Below are 13,805 nucleotides of genomic sequence, written 5' to 3'. Positions count from 1 at the left end.
ATGGTTAGGGAGGATATAAGGTTGTATGAAAGGAGGCTGCTGTATGAAGCTTTTCCTGATGGTGATTTTTTTTTTTCCACTAAAGTAGGAGACAAAGTCCTCAGCTGAGATGCCGGGAGGTGGAGGTGAGAGTTAAAGGTAGCAAAGAGAATTTTAGGGTTGTTGGACTGTGAGGAGATTAAGTTGGGCCGTACATAGTAATAGAACAAAAAAATGTAAAGCCCCCAATCAACCCACCAATCTCTCTTTAACCACCTGCCGACCGCGCACTCATAACGCGCGTCGGCAAAGTGGCAGCTGCAGGACCAGTGCCGCAGTTCTGCGTCGCCGGCTGCAGGCTAATTAATCAGGAAGCAGCCGCTCGCGCGAGCTTCCTGTCAATTCACGGCGGGGGGCTCCGTGAATAGTCTGCGGGCCGCCGATCGCGTCTCGCAGGCTAAATGTAAACACAAGCGGGAATAATCCGCTTTGTTTACATTTGTACAACGCTGCTAACAGTAGCAGCGTTGTACCAGATCAGCGATCCCCGGCCAATCAGCGGCCGGGGATCGCTGTCACATGACAGGCAGGAGCCTGTTAGAGGCTGCACAGGACAGATCCGTTCCTTTGCAGCCTCGGATCTCCGGGGAAGGGAGGGAGGAGAGGGAGGGGGGGAATTTCGCCGCGGACGGGGGTTTTGAGGTGCCCCCCGCAACACCTAGGCAGGCAGGAGCGATCAGACTCCCCCAGCACATCATCCCCGTAGTGGGGAAAAAAGGGGGGCGATCTGGTCGCTCTGCCTGGTGTTTGATCTGTGCTGGGGGCTGCACAGCCCACCCAGCACAGATCAGCTAAAACAGCGCTGGTCCTTAAGGGGGAGTAAAGGCTGGGTCATCAAGTGGTTAATGATCGTCGGCAGAGGACAGATCAGCTAGCTGAAGATGTGGAGGCAAACCGAGAAATAAGAGAAGAGTACAGAAACGAATAAGGCCACATACACACATCAGACCATAGTCTTTTGAAAATGAAAGATCACAGACCAATCTTACCACCCTTCATGTAGTATGAGAGCCATACTCTACACAGTCTTTTCTATGGAGCTGAACTCCACATCAGAAAAAAATCTTTGCAAGATGCTTCACACACAGATGCTGTACAGACACAAAAGATTAGTATCTGCAAAAGATCTGTTCCTGCCAAAAATCCATTCCTGCAAATTGCAATGATAGTCTATGAGATCTGCAGATCATCATACACACATGAGTCAACTGATATTCATCTGCAGATCAGATCCACCAGGATGGATTTTCAGATCTGCAGATGATTGCTTGATCTGCAGATGAATGTCAGTTAAATCATGTGTGTATGATGATCTGCAGATCTCATAGACTATCATTGCAATTTGCAGGAATGGATTTTTGGCAGGAACAGATCTTTTGCAGATACTGATCTTTTGTGTCTGTGAAGCATCTGTGTGTGCAGCATCTTGCAAATATTTTTTTCTGATGGGGAGTTCAGCTCCATACAAAAGACTGTGTAGGTATGGCTCTCATACTACATGAAGGGTGGTAAGATTGGTCTGTGATCTTTCATTTTCCAAAGACTATAGTCTGATGTGTGTATGAACCTTAAGGCCCGGTTCACACTGGCATGGATGAAAAAGTGATCCATGTAAAAACTGATCAGTGGAAGAGATCATTTTTTAAAGGCATTAGTTTCCCATCCATGACACTCCTTTCCGTTAACGTGTCGTCAATGCGACATATCTGTCGATCTGTACAAATCGCTGCAGACCCAAACTTTCGATCAGTGCAGCGGAACTGACCATTGTGAACGGATCCATTGGTTAACATTGGAACCCGTTCACTTCCTTTACGGTCCGCTAAAACGTCTGTTTTTTAGGTCAATGTGAACCAGGCCTAAGAGGTAGTGTCAGTACACTCATAAAACAGCAATACATTTATTTTTGGCACTTCTTCCACAAATGGACCAAGAGGGGTGTTTTTTTTCTGTTTTTTTTTTTTAGGCCCAATGCTTCCCATTACTGGAACTATATATCAAGACTTTAAACACTTCCTTTTCAAAAATCCAGAAGCATTTTTGATATTGTCAGATGGCCTGTTTCTGTACTGTGAGGCTAGTAGTCCGTGATCATGTAGGATGTAGACTATAGTAGTCGCAGCCAGATTCTAATCTAGCTCCACTCTGGTGACAGGCAGGGGGTCAGCAGAACCCCTTTGGGGATAGCAGCCAATGCTCCTGAGGTGTAGTACAGCTGTATACTATACTGCAGGAATGTCAAACTCCAGTCCTCGCACAATTTAGGCACAGCTCAGTAACTTACCCCATTATTATTATTATTACTATACTTTATTTATAAAGCGCTAAGCTTTTTCACAGCATAGTGTTGTACGATAGAAGGGGGAGACAATACAACATCAAACAATATAACATGGGAGCATTACAGTGTTAAACAATGGTATGCAAAATAGTGAAACAATGGCATGCAAATTGCAAAGTAGGGCTAAGTATATCAGCTTTTTGAGACTAGAAATTAGAGTGAACTGATAATGCTTGCAGTGCAGTGTGGGTCTGTATATATTAGAGGCAGCCAGCAAACTTGTGTAAAATAGAGACTGTAGTTCTGCTGATTCTGTCTTAGCAGTGTTCTAAACAAATTATACATGTTTTTACTTTAGGTACATAAAACATTTTCTTCATTTTTTTTTTATTCAGACATTTCACACGCCAAGCCTTGGAGATGAGGAGTTTGAGATCCCTCCCATATCTTTAGATTCTGACCCAACCCTGGCAGTGACCGATGTTGTGGGACACTTCGATGATCTTGGCGATCCTACATCGGTTCAGGATGGTGGATTTGCAGCACAGTACGGAGTTCAGACTTTGGACATGCCAGTAGAAATGTCCCATGAAGTGATGGAACAGACTGGTGGACTCCTTGGATCTGGACTAACCATGGTACATGTACTTCCTTAATCATCAACATTACATTTAGTCTGTTGCACTTCATTAAAAAAAACAAACAGCAATACCATATTTGACTTTTTGTTCAAAAATGTATGCCATTGCTCTGATGTTTTTGTTTGTCTGTTGTACGTGCAGGATTTGGATCATCCTATTGTCACTACATACAGTGCCAATCCACCAGTCACCATAGATGTTTCAATGGCAGACATATCCTCTGGTCTTTTGGCTCATAGTCAGTTAACTACCATTGACCAATCAGAGCTGAGCACTCAGCTTGGCTTGAGCCTAGGGGGCGGCACTATTTTGCCCCCGGTCCAGTCCCCTGATGATCACTTTTCTCCGACTCCTTCACCAACAAACTCTCTGCATGATGAGGATATGGAGGACTTCAGAAGGGTTAGTATAGATATCATCAATTTGATAATGTTTTTAGTAAAATCGAGTGGAATAGGTGAACAAAAGCACGTCTTCTCTTTATAGATTACTGCACCTAAGAATGTTGTCATAGAGCAAGCTAAAAAACAGAAAGTTTCTAAAAAGAGAAAGAAGAAAGATCCGAATGAGCCTCAAAAACCACTTTCAGCATATGCACTGTTTTTCCGGGACACCCAAGCTGCCATAAAAGGACAAAACCCTAATGCTACCTTTGGAGAAGTCTCTAAAATTGTGGCCTCTATGTGGGATAGTCTTGGAGAGGAGCAGAAACAGGTAAGGTTGTCAGCAGAATGTTCCTGTTGTATTCTGTGCAGTATTAAGCCGCATCTACACGAGTAGATGAGGGCGCGATCCGGCGGCTCGATTAGCCGCCGGATCGCCTCTTCCGCGTGCCCGCTGCGTCCCCGCCCGCCGGATTTGATTCCCCGCTCGTCCCTGCCAGCGCCGCTTAACTTCCGCTTGTTTCCCTGCCATTGTCCCCTCGCGGGGAGCAAGCAGGGAATCGGCGGAAGCAAGATCCGTCCTCTCGGATCTTATCAATCGAGCCGCATCAGCGGCTCGATTGATAAGCCACATGGCGGCCGCATCTACGCGTGTAGATGCGGCTAAGCTATGTACACGCTAGATCAAACTCTGCTGATAACGGTCACCTCTGTGAAGAATCTATTGTGTGTACAGCAATCCCCAATCTACCTCCACACATCGATCTGCCTGGTGGATTGACTCAGCTGAGGACATTGTTCTCCCCACTCACTCCACCCACTTTGTGATGCTTGCATTGCAGCAGAACGTTTTATTAATCTCCAGACCCCGCACTATTGCCCAAGGGATCGCGTACCAATCCCTGTCCGGCGACATGCCTCGTAAGTTTGTACAAAAGCTTTACAGTCTGTGCTCTGCATTATATATAACTTCAGCTACAGAGTGTGTATACAATTTAAGAATCGCTGTAGTGCTACTGATACACCACCCTCTTATGTTTACTTTAATTGAGTAATACCAGAGATTTACACTAAGATAGAATTAGCAATGTCTTCTGAATTACAGCGTGATCATGATAATAGATATGCATGTGAAGCAAAACCTGGAGCAACAGTGGTGCTAGCACAAGGCTATGATTCACAATGCTCATTTCATTGAACAGCGTAGAACCTGTTTAGTTGCTGTGAATGAAGGTACTGTTACCACTATTGTTAGTTTTCTTTCCACTTGTCATAATAAATCAATCCCTACTTTTTAATTAATACATTATATAGCCGAGTACTGCCATAATTCAGGAGGACATATTAAAATTCCCCTATGCACTTCTGCAGCTGTAAAAAAAAAAAAAAAAGTAATCTGTTAAAGGACCACTGTAAGGTATTAGAAAAAAATGTAGCTAGCCTAGCGCTAGCTACATGATAGCCGCTGACAAGCGGCATCCCCCTACCTATCACGATCGCCGCCGGCGCTCTCTGCAAGCAGGAAATCCCGTTCAGAACGGGATTTCCTGCTCGGCTTACCCCGTCGCCATGGCAACAGGGCGGGATGACGTCACCGACGTCGGGATGTCAGAGGGAATCCTGATCTACCCCTCAGCGCTGCCTGGCACTGATTGGCCAGGCTGCGCAAGGGGTCTGGAGCGGGGGGGGGGGGGCGCGGCGGGTAGCGACGGCGATTGAGATATGCACGCAGCTAGCAAAATGCTAGCTGCGTGCAATTAAAAAAAAATTGTGAAAATCGGCCCAGTGGGGCCTGAGAAATCCTCCTGCGCAGTTTACCCCAGGCTTAACTCGGGATAACCGGCAAGGAGGTTAAAGTGGTATGAAACTCAAAATTACATTTTTGCTCTAAAACATTAAAGAGAATCTGTATTGTTAAAATTGCACAAAAGTAAACATTCTAGTGCGTTAGGGGACCTCTCCTATTCCCCTCTGTCACAATTTTGCCGCTCCCCGCTGCATTAAAAGTAGTCAAAAACAGTTTTAAAAAGTTTGTTTATAAACAATCCAAATGGCCACCAAAACCGGAAGTAGGTTGATGTACAGTATGTCCACACATAGAAAATACATTCATACACAAGCAGGCTGTATACAGCCTTCCTTTTGAATCTCAAGAGATCATTTGTGTGTTTACCTTCTTTCCCCCGAAGCTCTCATCCACTGAAGAGTGACAGGCTGATTGTTGCTGCAGACAGCTCTGCCGGTATCTGTAATACCTCAGTATGTGACAGCCTAGCTCCTTTCACAGCCTAACAAAGGACGATTTATCCAGCTTGTAAGGCAGCTCTCTTCTCTCACTGACGAGAGCAGAGAGGCTGCCTAAAGTAAATAACACACACTGGAGGGGGCCTTGCATAACAGATCAACACTGAAGAGTTGGCAGCCTTCCAGACACAGGGCGACAAATTCAACAGGGGAAAGATAAGTTGATTTATTACAGAAACGGTGATAGTATAAAGTGCTGCAGTAAGCCAGAGCACATTTGAATTGGTTTAGGATAGTAGAAAAAAGGATAACATTTTCGTTAGAGAGTCTCTCTAGACACAGCAAATAAAACATAAGACTGGTTTAAAGAAAGCCCTATATAGGCTTATAAAAAAAAAAGTGGCCTACCTGATCCGGGGGGCTGAGCGGATTAGGTAGCCACAAAAACTGCCACTTCCAGCCGCTCCTGTGGGCCACAATGACCCACTTTCACTTCAATGACATCTGGGTCACGATGCTGGAATGAGAGATTCATTCTCTCATTCACAGCGTGCAGGGAGGCGGGGGAGAGGTAGGGACGTGGCCAGGGAGACAGAGCTGCCCAATGGCAGCTCTGGAAACTCTGACGGAATGCCCTTGGCGAGCATCCTAAACAGGGAATCTCTCCCCTGTGTTTACCTTCGAGGTGGCGACAAATATTGTTGCTAATCTTGGTTGGCTCTGCTATGGCTGCCGGGGGGGGGGGGGGGGGCAAGGATCAGCGTGTGGGGACACAGAGGCATGTCATGAGGCAGGGAACATGCCTCTGTGTCCTATCTCCCCCCCCAAAACACCTCAGTTTCTCTTTTTAATGCGACTTGAAGGCATATTTGCACCTCACTGAAGCTAACTGATAAACTTTCTGGTTTGCAGGACAAACTATCAGTGTCTTGTCATTAACTAATTGCTGTGGAAACGAAGTAGAGAAAGTTTTCAGAAACAGAAGATTTTCTTCATTGTTTACACAGCTCAGTACAGCAATCTTATTAGTTGGCTTCTAAAGCCTCGTACACATGCTGTACCGTATTAAAGTGGGCTGAAGTGGTTGATAATGACCGCCTCAGCCGATTATCCATAGTGTGTGCAATCTGCCAGGCGGATCAACTTGCTCAAGTGACGGCCCATACCTTTGTTGGCACTGCTCGCCCTGGCTCTGTTGGCCCTCCGCTCCACACATAGCAAAAGAAGGTGTCGTCAGCTGTACAGCTGACTCCACGTCTATACAGCCTTGGTCCAGCAATGTCGCCTGATGGATCGGGTCCTCATCAGGTGACATCAATCAAGAGTGTGTACGGCCTTAAGTGAAGTAAAAGTTTGCGGTTTTTAACCCTTCCAGTAACTTTGAAACCAATATGTTTTCCTACTAGTTTTATGCTGTGTTTAATGCTTCAGATCATAGATGAAATTTGAGTTTCACACTACTTTATAGTTGCTCTCATCAGTAATCTGACCCAAAGCTATGTACATTTTATATAAGAAAATTGCATAACACCAGTAAACTTTGTGTGTGTCTCTATATGTGTGTCTACATATGTGTGTCTACATACATACAGATTGGTTTGATAGATTTTCTTTCTCTGTAGGTTTACAAAAGGAAAACTGAAGCAGCAAAGAAGGAATATTTAAAAGCATTGGCGCTGTACAAGGAAAACCAGTTGTCTCAGGTAATGTCAATCCTGCATTAGAATAAGTGAGAAAGTAGTGTTTGTGTGCTTGCGGCATCCTGGATCAAACACCTGATGTTATCTGAGGGGACTTTGTTTTCTCTCTGGGTTTGAAGGTAGCCAAATCTATGCCCCAACATGTCAGATCGATTGAAATTTAGTTTGGTTTTTAGAGAAAATCGATCAAAATGACTGATCTGCTCAAACTGTAAATTTGTCAGTCGGTGGCAGGGTAGCAGTGGTGGTTGATCGATGGCCCATAGCATTTCACTGCATTGAGCAGTACAATGCTGCGGTTAGATTGCTGAAGCTATTGTAAATCAAGCTGCAGTGTGTGGAGGGAATAGATCCCCCTCTGATCATATTCAGACCAGCGAGGGATCCATCTTTTTGCCACATCGAGTCCCAATCTGTAAATACGTGGCCATCTTTAGTAAGCGCATATGGTGGTGTTCTCACTTTTATTCTGTGTGTCAGTGTTGTGATAACGCACTGCTGCATGTATTTTTGTCATAATGCGGCACTGGTCCATTAATTGTCAGTGAATGGGATCAGCACCGCAGTGGAAAGGAAGGGAGAGCGACACAGATGCTGTGCATTGCATTGTAAATGCCCGACTATCTGCATTGGATAATGTGAATGAAGAGATTCATGCTTCAGATTTTGTGTATAGAGGTGCTGACTAGTTATTATTTTGAAATTCTTTACAGCTTGAGTGGAGAAAGTACCCTTTAATGAGTAGCTGTACAAAAATCTGTGCTCCCTAACACTGCAGGGTGGCCTCTTGAGCGCGCGTCCCAGTGGCTGCAGCTCTTGAGCGCGCGTCCCAGTGGCTGCAGCTCTTGAGCGCGCGTCCCAGTGGCTGCAGCTCTTGAGCGCGCGTCCCAGTGGCTGCAGCTCTTGAGCGCGCGTCCCAGTGGCTGCAGCTCTTGAGCGCGCGTCCCAGTGGCTGCAGCTCTTGAGCGCGCGTCCCAGTGGCTGCAGCTCTTGAGCGCGCGTCCCAGTGGCTGCAGCTCTTGAGCGCGCGTCCCAGTGGCTGCAGCTCTTGAGCGCGCGTCCCAGTGGCTGCAGCTCTTGAGCGCGCGTCCCAGTGGCTGCAGCTCTTGAGCGCGCGTCCCAGTGGCTGCAGCTCTTGAGCGCGCGTCCCAGTGGCTGCAGCTCTTGAGCGCGCGTCCCAGTGGCTGCAGCTCTTGAGCGCGCGTCCCAGTGGCTGCAGCTCTTGAGCGCGCGTCCCAGTGGCTGCAGCTCTTGAGCGCGCGTCCCAGTGGCTGCAGCTCTTGAGCGCGCGTCCCAGTGGCTGCAGCTCTTGAGCGCGCGTCCCAGTGGCTGCAGCTCTTGAGAAATCCTCCGGCGGGTTACCCCGAGCTCAGCTCAGGATAACCGGCAAGGAGGTTAAAAACAGTAAAAACTATAAATGAGGTGTCTTACCTCAATAAGGACATTCTCATAGGAAAAAAAGAGAATTTTATTTTTGCACAGGCAAAACTCATTTCACGGGTCTAAGCCCGCTTCCTCAGGCCAATAAGAGCGCCAGAGTATGTAGAGCCAGTATGCATGGAGCGCTTTTCAAGTTTCAGCAGGCCTGTGTACTAGGCTCTTCTCATGCCCACAGCTTCTCCTCCGCGCCCCTCTGTTACCTTTTAATAGTCCCGCAAAGCTACTTCCTGGTTGGGAGTGTCAGTGCACACTGCGCCGTTGCAGAGCTCCGTACACATGCCTGCTCCCCCTTTTTTTGAAATTTTAAAAGGGCTAAGGTATCCATCAAGGCTTTGTAATGAAAACATCATTCTTGGCAGTTGGCATGTTCTCGCAGGTTTCTGGCCAATGGGTAATGGGTTGGACAAAGTTGTAAAGGTCTATACACACATCAAGATTTAATCTGTCAAAATAACAGATTAACAATCATTCCCACCAACATCTTGTAACTATATTTAAACTATCCTTTAAAAAAAAAAAGTGGTAAATGACGGATACAGATGGCCAATGCACGGCAATGCTTGTGCATTTTGAAAAACGGTCATGACAAATCATATCGGATCAATTTGTTAAAAGTTCCCCATGTGTACAGATTTTTAAATGATCTTCCTGCTAAAGTCTATGGAACTTCCCTCTGCAATCATTCATTGTTTAACGATTCTGTCAATGGTAATCTTGCGATCTTTTGCTGTCGTCCACATCCCATCGCTAAAGATCTTTAGTATAAAGATTGTGGAAACTTTTTTCATCGTCCGTTTACAGCGATTAATTTTTGCAGTGGGACTTGGCTTTAGTCAGACCAATGAAGGTCTAGTTGTCACTGAGAGTTAGAAGTGTGCTAATCTGTTCATATGCAACACACCAAAGGCTTTTAGTTATAGGTTTGTATATTGGAGAAAAGGATCGCAGGAGAGGAAGTTTGCATCAAAACACAGGCTTATTGCTAAAAGCTCTTATGCTGGGAATACACGGGTCGATCCGGCGGCCGATTAGCCGCCGGATCGACCCCAGCCGCGTCCCCACTTGTGCGCGGATCGATTACTGCTCGTCCCCACCGGCGCTTCCTTATCAGCGCTCGATTCCCTGCCATTGTCCGCCGGCGGGGATCGGGCGGGTGTCGAGCGGCATGATCGGCCCAGCTGAATATTATCAGCTGGCTGGATCAGCTGGTCGATACACGGTACAGAAACGTACCGTGTATCCCCAGCATTAGTGTGCCTTGTCCATCGTTGCTAGAGTGGTACATTTGCAGGCTTGGTGTACTCGCAGGATTAGTGGCACCACCTGCTTATATTCTTTACAGGTTTCACCATCCTGGTGAGGAGTTAGATTGTTGACTGTTAAAGCACACTTAAAGTGAGAGAGATATGGAAGCCGACATACTGTATTTTCTTTTAACCACTTAAGCCATAGGGAAACATGGACATTACCTGGTACATCAGTTTTCCTCTCAGCTATTACTGACAGCAACTGATATATTTCAGATCTGACAAAATATTGTCAGAACTGGAAGGGATTATTGTCAGAAGAAAATGGTGAGCTTCTGAGAGGAACTAATGGCAAGGTAACTATGTAATGTTCATTTGAAGTTACCTCACGTGTTTATTTTAAATATTTTTACACAGTACAGATTCTCTTTAAGGACCAGACCCTTTTTTCTCCATTCAGACCACTGCAGCTTTAACGGTTTATTGCTTGGTCATACAACCTACCACCTAAATGAATTTTACCTCCTTGTCGCTAATACAGCTTTCTTTTGGTACTATTTGATTGCTGCTGTGATTTTTAGTTTTTATTATATTCATCAAAAAAGACATGAATTTTGTCAAAAAAATATATATTTTTTTTTAACTTTGTGCTAACATTTTTCAAATAAAGTAAAATTTCTATATACATTTTTGACCAAATTTATTGTGTTACATGTCTTTGATAAAAAAAAATCCAATAAGTGTATATTTATTGGTTTAGGTAAAAGTTATAGCGTTTACAAACTATGGTGCAAAAAGTGAATTTTACCATTTTGAAGCATCTCTGACATTTCTGAGCATCTGTCATGTTTCATGAGGTGCTAGAATTCCAGGATCGTATAAATACCCCCAAATTACCTCATTTTGGAAAGAAGACATCCCAAAGTATTCACTAAGAGGCATGGTGAGTTCATAGAAGATTTTATTTTTTTATCACAAGTTAGCGGAAAATGAAACTTTGTGAGAAAAAATATAAATAAAAAAAGTTTCCATTTCTGCTAACTTGTGACAAAAAAAAAATGAAATCTGCCACGGACTCACCATGCCCCTCTCTGAATACTTTGGGGTGTCTACTTTCCAAAATGGGGTCATTTGTGGGGTGTGTTTACTGTCCTGGCATTTTGGGGGGTGCCTAATTGTAAGCATCCCTGTAAAGCCTAACTTGTGAGAAAAATAAAATCTTCTATGAACTCATCATACCCCTAACGGAATACCTTGGGGTGTCTTCTTTCTAAAATGGGGTCACTTGTGGGGTTCCTATACTGCCCTGGCATTTTAGGTGCCCAAAACCGTGAGGAGTAGTCTGGAAACCAAATGCCTCAAAATGACCTGCGAAATCCTAAAGGTACTCATAGGACTTTGGGCCCCATAGCGCACCTAGGCTGTAAAAAAGTGTCACACGTGGTATCGCCGTACTCAGGAGAAGTAGTATAATGTGTTTTGGGGTGTATTTTTACACATACCCATGCTGGGTGGGAGAAATATCTCTGTAAATGACAATTTTGTGATTTTTTTTTTTTTTTTTTTTTTTTACACACAATTGTCCATTTACAGAGATATTTCTCCCACCCAGCATGGGTATGTGTAAAAATACACCCCAAAACACATTATACTACTCCTGAGTACGGCGATACCACATGTGACACTTTTTTGCAGCCTAGGTGTGCTAAGGGGCCCAAAGTCCTATGAGTACCTTTAGGATTTTGTAGGTCATTTTGAGGCATTTGGTTTCCGGAATACTCTAAACGGTTTAGGGCCCCTAAAATGCCAGGGCAGTTTAGGAACGCCACAAGTAACCCCATTTTAGAAAGAAGACACCCCAAGGTATTTCGTTAGGAGTATGGTGAGTTCATAGATTTTATTTTTTGTCACAAGTTAGCGGAAATTGATTTTTTATTGGGTTTTTTTTTCACAAGGTGTCATTTTCCACTAACTTGTGACAAAAAATAAAATCTTCTAAGAACTCATAACCCTAACGGAATACCTTGGGGTGTCGTCTTTCTAAAATGGGGTCACTTGTGGGGTTCCTATACTACCCTGGCATTTTAGGTGCCCAAAACCGTGAGGAGTATTCTGGAAACCAAATGCCTCAAAATGACCGGTAAAATCCTAAAGGTACTCATAGGACTTTGGGCCCCTTAGCGCACCTAGGCTGCAAAAAAAGTGTCACATGTGGTATCGCCGTACTCAGAAGTAGTATAATGTGTTTAGGGGTGTATTTTTAGACATAATCAGTGCCTTGCCTGCATCTACCTAGCCACGAAACCTGTATAATTCATGTGTCAGTAATTAAAGGGATGAGTTGGCAACACTGGTGACAGGGCGTGGTTGATGGGTTATTGACAGGTGATCAGTGGGTGATTACAGGGGAGAATAGATGTATGCAGTACACGGGGGGGGGGGGGGGGGGGGTCTGGGGAGGATCTGAGTGTATGGGGGGATGATCAGGAGCCCCCAGGGGGCAGTTTAGGACCTAATCTAAATTTTAGCGTTGACAGATAGTGACAGGAGGTGATTGATGGGTGATTAGGGGGGTGATTGGGTGCAAACAGTGGTCTGAGGGGGTGATCAGGGGGGTCTGAGGGGTGCTGTGGGCGATCAGGGGGCAGGATCAGTGTGCTGCTGTGTTTACATGCACTGCTGCAACCTCCCCTGGTGGTCCCTCGATCACTGGGACCACCAGGGCAGTAGGCAGCCTGTATAATACGCTTTGTATACATTACAAAGCGTATTATACGCTTTGAACTCGGCAGATCGGGGGTTAACAACCTGCCGGCGCTGCTTATTGGCCGGCGGGTTGACGGTGCAGGTGGGCGGAGCCTAATGCCGGCGGATGCGCCCGCATAATACTATTCAGTCCCCCACGAGCAATTGGCGTTAGGCGGTCCTAGGGGTGCCACTTTGCCGACACCCATAGGTAGTGGGTGGTAGGCAAGTGGTTAAATAATGCAAATTGCATGGCTGTCCTACTGAGCCTCCACCTCTTAATACTTTGAGCCATTGACCCTGAACAAGCATGCAGATTAGGTGCTCGGGCTCAAGTCTGACTGGATCAGCCACATACTTGTTTCAGGTGTGTGATTCAGACACTACTGATGCATGAAAGATTAGCAGGATGCCAGGCAACTGACATTGTTTACCAGGAAATAAATATGGCAGCCTTCAGGTGTCCTTTTTAAGGGTATCTTTACGCTGCATCAATTACATCAGAATTGCACATCATGCAAATCTGCACTGCCAATACAATTCTATGAGCCTGTTCACATCTCTGATCACGTTTATTCTAACTCGCTCCATGCAAGCTTTGAATGAATGTGTATGATCAATCGCCATTGTAGTTTAGACTACGTTTCTACTAGAAGCATACTAATCTGACTAGATTAGCCACATTCTTGTTTCAGGTATGTGATTCAGATACGACTGATGCCAGAAATATCAACAGGACTGCCAGGCAACTTGTATTGTTTAAAAGGAAAATATGGCAGCCTCTGTATCCCTCTCACTTCAGGTGCACTTTAACTTCAATGTAATATGAGGACCAAACACTTGAGGTACTGTATTGTGAAGTATAGGACTACATGGGGGTGTTAGGCCTTTTTCAGACCAACGGCTAAAAGGCACATTAACCTCTTAAAGGGACACTGAAGTCAAACAAAAAAAATGAGTTTTACTCACCTTGGGCTTCCAATAGCCCCCTGCAGCTGTCCGGTACCTTCGCCGTCTCCCTCCGATCCTCCTGGCCCCGCCGGCAGCCACTTCCTGTTTCGGTGACAGGAGCTGACAGGCTGGGG

At 45.4% G+C, this 13,805-nt stretch overlaps 1 protein-coding gene across 3 annotated transcripts in view; it reads left to right on the top strand.

Moving 5' to 3' along the window:
- The window catches only part of TOX4 (TOX high mobility group box family member 4), a 67,435-nt gene that overhangs the window by 40,235 nt on the left and 13,395 nt on the right, over positions 1 to 13,805 (top strand). For all 3 annotated transcript variants that reach the window (XM_068241397.1, XM_068241403.1, XM_068241388.1), the window contains exons 3-6: positions 2,716 to 2,958; positions 3,103 to 3,363; positions 3,448 to 3,675; positions 7,211 to 7,291. In XM_068241397.1, coding sequence (XP_068097498.1) covers positions 2,716 to 2,958; positions 3,103 to 3,363; positions 3,448 to 3,675; positions 7,211 to 7,291 — 813 coding nt within the window. The remainder of the gene's footprint in view (positions 1 to 2,715; positions 2,959 to 3,102; positions 3,364 to 3,447; positions 3,676 to 7,210; positions 7,292 to 13,805) is intronic.

This window comes from Hyperolius riggenbachi, chromosome 1 (genome assembly GCF_040937935.1).
Source record: "Hyperolius riggenbachi isolate aHypRig1 chromosome 1, aHypRig1.pri, whole genome shotgun sequence".
Taxonomy (NCBI): domain Eukaryota; kingdom Metazoa; phylum Chordata; class Amphibia; order Anura; family Hyperoliidae; genus Hyperolius; species Hyperolius riggenbachi.
Note: the sequence above shows the minus strand (reverse complement) of the source record. Positions and strands in the feature narration are given on the sequence as shown.